The sequence below is a fragment of the Botrytis byssoidea genome (assembly GCF_014898295.1).
Source record: "Botrytis byssoidea strain MUCL 94 chromosome Unknown BBYS_009, whole genome shotgun sequence".
NCBI lineage: Eukaryota > Fungi > Ascomycota > Leotiomycetes > Helotiales > Sclerotiniaceae > Botrytis > Botrytis byssoidea.
The window spans coordinates 1,697,792-1,704,632 of NW_024065850.1; the positions used below are offsets into that span (position 1 = coordinate 1,697,792).

General features: G+C 40.4%; 2 protein-coding genes across 2 annotated transcripts; both read left to right on the forward strand.

Moving 5' to 3' along the window:
• Positions 1–249: 249 nt before the first annotated feature.
• On the forward strand, positions 250–2,484 carry EAE97_005645 (uncharacterized protein; the record flags this gene model as incomplete). Its single annotated transcript, XM_038876157.1, has 2 exons — positions 250–912; positions 1,039–2,484. The coding sequence occupies 2 exons, from the start codon at positions 250–252 to the stop codon at positions 2,482–2,484; spliced, it is 2,109 nt and encodes a 702-aa protein (XP_038733494.1).
• A 1,524-nt stretch (positions 2,485–4,008) lies between these two features.
• EAE97_005646 (uncharacterized protein) lies at positions 4,009–5,076 on the forward strand (the record flags this gene model as incomplete). Its single annotated transcript, XM_038876158.1, has 1 exon — positions 4,009–5,076. One exon carries the CDS (start codon positions 4,009–4,011, stop codon positions 5,074–5,076), a length of 1,068 nt encoding a protein of 355 aa, XP_038733495.1.
• Between the last annotated feature and the right edge of the window lie 1,765 nt (positions 5,077–6,841).

The following is a 6,841-nucleotide window of genomic DNA, read 5'->3' on the forward strand; positions in this document are numbered from 1 at the left end:
GTCCTTACGCGTCAAGGCTAATCTACAATCAAATGAATCTTAGATGATATTGAAAGTCATGTTTTTTTATTTTGCCTACGCACTTGACCACGACGACATACGTTGCATATCTTTGATTTTCCATCACTTTTTATTTGCACTTACGCCAGCTATCGCATACATTCAAGTGAATTGATCAATTTAGTCGAGTCTCCTCTTACGAGTTTTCATTCCCAACTTTAACAATAGCGTTGATCTTTCGTGGCAGCAATGTCTTACTCCGATAATTCAGTATATTCAGAAAACAACTCGGGAAACAGTTGGAACGAAGACGATAGTGATGAGCTTAGTCCAACCGACGGTTATTTCAATTCCAATCGAATTCCTCAAAATCTGATACCGGATCGCACATTTTCACAAGAGGAGGATAAATCAGATGTTCAAGACGCCAAGGGAGATTTTCCGAGAGACGGTGATATCCCTTCAACTCCGCAGATGTCGTCGTACACCAATGCGTCATCTCATGCAACTCAACCTCCCCAAAATTCTCAAACTCCGTCTGATTCCCTTCATGCCTCGTCATATCTCAGAGGAGAACATTCCTTCCCTGAACATCAATCCTTCTTTGATCAACCACCTCCAGCTTATATAGCTTCCGCAGCGTCTTCTCCTGTTTCGGCGCAAGAACAGCATACTCCCATACACTACAGTACCTTCTCACAACATCGCCTCGAAGAAGGTCTACCAAGAGAGCCTCAGAGTATGGGAGGACCCGCAGGTAATGCAGAGATCGATGAACGAACACCTCTTTGGCTTGACCGAACACCCAAAAATATTTCCTTTCGACGAGAGATTATAACCAAAGCTCTCGGACTGGGACTGGCCCTAACCATTGCTGCCGTTATATTAAGTGCGATCCTCACTGGAATCTCAGTAAGTTTACCCTTCCAGGAAAACAAGGACTATCTTACGCGCCACGTACATTTATTTATAACCTTAGAATTATATTCCCATTTCATCTAGTTTCACTTGTACTCCTAAAGCTAATCAGTATACAAGAACCCAGATTCAAACATGGGAGGGGGGCCTAGATTTCCCTACCCCATCCGCGATGGTGGCTCATACTGTCAACATGTATCCAAATCGGAGCAAACTACATTCGAAATTATTGATGCCGCTGGAATTGTAGTGATACAAGAGTTCTACCAACGAGAGTCTCCTCATTATGGGCCGGAGGTCAAAACAGCAGGAGAAGTTCGTATTCGAAATTTACCACGCAATTCAAATGAAGGAAAAGCACATTTTACAGTTGAAGTCAAACTTAGCCATCCGGAATTGTCTGTGCTAAAGACCTTGAACGAGCTTGATGGGTCATTGAAAATCAGCACGCCAAGATTTGCCAACCTAGATATGCATGAAAACCCTTGTATCTCACTTGAGATTACCGCTTGGATACCAGAAGATGCGGATATCTTTAAAGTATTTTTTGACCTGGTAACTCTATCAATTCGAGTCTTTGACGATGTCAATGTCAGAATTGTCAAAGTAGCCACCTTAAAAACAATATCAGGCCATGTTAGGTTTCCAAGCGACTCAATTTCGTCGATCAGTCATGCTTCCCTCTCAGCTAACGATGAACCAAAAACACACTTCGATTTCGATTCTCGTCATATTGTGGTCGAAACTGTGTCAGGCAGAATTGAAGGTACATATCCCCTTTATGACCTTCTCAAAGTATCTTCCCAATCTGGAGCCATAGGAATCGAGGTGAAACCTAAGCCCGCTCTTGAGTCAGCACCCGCTCCCGCTACATTGGATATCCGTACATCTTCGGGTACAATCGAAGTATCGTCACCCGTTAAAGATCCAAAGGCCACTTATCTTAGAGAATACATCACACGTGTAAAATCTCTTTCTGGGGCTATTCAAGGCGATTTTTTTATTGGATCTACGGGGACTTTCGACACCACTTCTAGTAGGATTCAACTTCTGGTGAGACCAGTTTTATCAGCAACTTCTGATGACGATGACGAAAGCCGAAATGAATTTTCTACTCATTCAGTGAGTGGGAATACACATATTACATTGCTTGATCCTTTGTTTACTTTATCCTCCACCAACGGCAACGCTCGCAATAATGCGATTGAATCCAAACCGAATAGCCACGATTCTCCATACACTCCCACCCTCATTAACTCGTCGAGCTCCTCCTCTTTTCAGGCGTACAAGAGTAAACTTCGCACTGTTCAATCGACACATAAAACCTCCTCTGGAAGAATCGAGGCGTACTACCCATTAGCTTGGATCGGCAACATTGAAGCGAAAACTATCTCCGGAAGAATAGAATTAGAAGGGAAGGGGATAGACATTGTCGAGAGGCATGATGGATGGGGCTACAAGAATATTAAAGCTAGGAAGGGAGTCGAGAGGGATGAAGATGGGAGTAGTGTGAAATTGGAGACGTTGAATGCCGCGATTGCATTAAGAATATCCGAGGCTTATTAACAATAGAGCCACACTATTCATAACGATTTCCTGGGGCTAATAATCGTAAGATCACGATTTACATTCGAATATATGGGATTCATTGAAACAATTTTGATTGTTGAACGAGGTGGTTGGTGCCGTTCAGACTGAATTTTTTGAATTTTTTGTTTGGGTATAGCATAATACATATCAGTGACGGTCTTCTGTGCATTCAATCATATTCACTCAGAAGCCAGTCTTTTTACTCAAGAAACGTCTCTCTTGCTTCCGACTGATGATTTTTTTGTGATGGTTTTTCTTTGTGTTTATTCTTAAGAATACAATTTCCCAGCAGAACATGCATATTTATTATACCACAAGTTTCTCAAAGTATCCTCTTGAGTCTGATTCCCCATACCCCATATTTCCATTTAAGGTTTGCCCCCTCCTATTGGAAGTAAGACACCACCAACACACCCTTCTTAGAACACTTTAATTCTCCACCTTTTCTAATATTCACAAAATTTTATTCGCACGGAACTTCGGTCACAAAAAGACGGTGAAATCGATTGCTGCTATTATTACAGTGGATCCAACGAAGAAACCAAAGAGGATAGAAAAAGACCAATGGTCGTCCGCTGGAAGAGCAAGCTCAGCTATTCCTTCATACACAATTGTTCGTACCTTGCATGGTAGTTCTTACTTCTCTTGTGGCTATCGACTGCGTATAAGGCGGCTGTCATTTGGTTTCGGATCCAAATCCATGACCGCGGTCATGGAATTGCTGAAATCATATTTGCCCCTGACCTAGAAACTTTCCAGAACGCTTTTATTTTCTAGCGTATGCGACCCTGATTTTCATCGACATGAAGCAGTAACGGAATTTCCGGAACCCAATTAACTAATGGAACTATTATTCTCTAGTGTAACTGCAGCCACATGGTACCCATAAGTATTGTGTGCTTTGCGCTATATTTCCAGTGTAAGATTTTTATTATGTTTGGACTATTTATTTCGTGTTCCCTTTTACAGGGAATGAAATTGCGTTTATAAATAACTTGGGTTGAGGCAATTTTCAATGCATATACTGACCGACTTTATGAACCAACTGGTTGATTCATTGATTATAAAAGTTATTGGTTTGTTTAAATGAGAAGTCTCTCATTTCATACATCTGAAATCACTTCTGGGTTCTACTCACATACCCCGAGGCATTGAATATCAAGATAGGCAATCTTTGTACGAGTTACGACGCTAAGAAGATTTCTCAATCGAGGGTTCTCTCGATTCATTCTCCATTCAACAACTTTGGTGGATGAAAATTGCGGTGTTCGATTTCGATTTCTCATTCCGTTTTGAATTTTCAACATATGTCACTTTGAGGAGGAAAACAGGTGTATAATTTTCGACTTGATCTCGACCGGCTCGATCTTCAATCCATACACATTTATCCATCAATCTTTCAAAAGGTAAAATACCCCTTTTCGTATTCCGCCATGAAAATCTTTCTTTAATACTCATGCAATTCAACAGTTTCGCCTTCGATCAAATCGAGCATCAAATATGGCTCCTCTTCCACACAATCAGTCACATACTGAATGTGGTATTCGAAAGATTATCGCCACTGGAACCATCCCCGCCCGTGATGCTTATTGGCAACCAAACTTCACCACATCAATAATCCCGATTAATTGTTGGTCTCATAACGACGAACATCAAAAAATCCCTCTATACACTGCACTTGCAGCTGGCTGTATAGCAATCGAAGCGGATTGCTTCATTCCTTCTTACTACAGCTCCTCTCGCTTTCCCGGCTCAATATGGTCATATTTCACATCTTCGCCCAAAATTGAAGTCTCCGAGAATGATCTCCTCGTAGGTCATGCAACTTCAGAGCTTAATCCTGCAAGAACACTTTCGAGTCTTTATCTAGACCCACTTCTAGATATTCTAATACAACAGAACAAAGCGGCAGGAAATCCAGAAAAGAAAGTAGGAGTTTGGAATGAAAATCCACATCTATCGTTACATTTAACAATCGATTATAAAAGTATCTCCTCTGGGCACGATGGAATACCCATTCTCTATTCCCTCCTCGAACCTCTTCGAACAGCGGGTTTCCTTACCTATTATAACTCGACCACCGAGAAGCTCATTCCTGGTCCAATAACCATCGTCGGAACTGGCGATGCCGACTTTGAACTGATATGTGGCTATGAAAGCATGTATATCTTTAAAGATGCTCGATTTTTCGATTTCCTGTCGTCTCGAAATCCATCTAATTCACTGTATGTGTCCGGTCACATCTCTAAATCAATTGGTCGATTTTCGAGATCTAAAGGGCCTACAAAGGAGCAAGTGAAAATAATAAGGAATGAATGCAGGGAAGTGAGAGAAAGAGGGTTGATACCTAGATATTGGGGAACTCCTGATAATGAGGAATGGTGGAGAATATTGGTAGAGAGTGGAGTTGAGGTATTGAACTGTGATGATCTTGATCGTGGGGGAGAGTGGTTGAGGGGCTGTATTGTAAATGGAGTAGGAGTGGGCGCTTCATGGAAAGATAATATCAAAGAGAGTGATGTAGAAGGTTGGGAGGGGGGGTTATTTGGAGGATGTATAGTTTCGTAAATCGGGGACTAAAGAAATGAAATCAGCTGACAGCTTGAAAAAAGTCAGAGGTAGAATTTAGGATGTTGAGATAATCACTAAATCTTAAGTAATCTAATGATTGAGATAATATGTGACATGCCCACTCATCGATTCTTTAACACGATGTGGATATTAATTTGATGAGTTTCCCCCTATTACATTTAGAGTAGACCGGACTTGGAACTAATGAATAACAAGATAGAGACCGCCTTTTCAAGTTGTAGTATCATCTATATCTCGTCAGGATGAAATACTTACGTCGGTGGCCTTTTTAAGAATTGAGATCCGAAATGTATCTTGTTGTTATGTGATCGAACTGACTGTAGAGCATAGTGAGCTTGTCGGCGATGTGAATTCTTCTACGTCTTTTCCACTGACTGTTACATCAAATTTCCATCCCTAACAGATCGATATCTTCTTACCAGGCATCGTAGTGGAAGAAGATCAATTGGTATTCGGATCGCTGACACGTAACGCCAGGAACTGCCTAAATCATTGTTACAGGATATTAATATCGAAAGTCCAAATATGACTGCTTGCCTATCTAGATCAGTGCAAATAGCAACAATTATCTAATGCTCACTGGCAGCCAGATCTACGAGTTGTCAGTCACTTCAAAAAACAGTGAACTTGTGTACTAAGAATATCACAAAGCTCTTGTGATATCATCATTATTCCAAGTTGAAGCATCAGAAGCTCAGAGCAGCCTGGTAAATTCATCCGTTAGTTACAGAAACATTCAGGAAGATGGAGTCGCATGAGCATATCTCGAGGATTCTTGAGGGGAAAATCTTCAATGCTAGACCTGAAATAAATGAGAGGGAAGAGTTTCAAACTTTAAAATTTGGTATAGTACTGTGTCATTGTGAGTACCATAAAAGTCGGTGTGTCTTAGTAGACTGACTAGACTGCGCATGAGATACGTATTAAAAATAATCACTTGTGGAAAAAATGTCCTTGATAGTTACAGGGATAGCGACATGTTGAATGCTATAGGATTCCGGTTTCTATTGATGTCTTTTACATCGTTGACCTTCCTCCAATATCTCCTCAACTCTCCAACATGCTTCGAACCAACAGGGATCGTTTGTATTACCTGCCATATCGATCCTATGACTGATAACGCACTGCATCACCCGCTGAACTCCTCGCCAATAGTGATAGTTGTTTTACTGGCAAATACTTTTGAGATTTTGACCCCTAAAAGAAATTTTCCAGGGATGCCTGAGTCGGACACTGTCTCTGATGCTACAAAGACTGTGTTTTCCAAAGTTTTTTACTTTGATTCACCTCCTAACTATTATTCCGAGGATTTTATTGATGGTCAGCACCGATGGTGACCACAACCCTAATGGGGGTGGTGACCCAGGCAAAAAGTCTCCAATTGATCACCACCCTTCCTAACCCTAATTTAAGACTTTTCGAAAATTTAAAAAAAGAAATTAATAAAGAATTAATTGAATTAAGTTTATTCGAAATTAGAATTTCGAAATCTTTTATAATAAAAGTTCTATAATGAATTAAAATAATTTTGATTTTGATGAGATAAAAGAAAAGCTATAATAATTTATAAAAAACTATTAAAAGTTCCTAATTGATTATTATCTCTTTTGAGTTCAATTTTAGAATTTTTAGAAAAACAGAAAAATTAGGGTTAGGGTTAGGGTTAGGGTTAGGGTTAGGGTTAGGGTTAGGGTTAGGGTTAGGGTTAGGGTTAGGGTTAGGGTTAGGGTTAGGGTTAGGG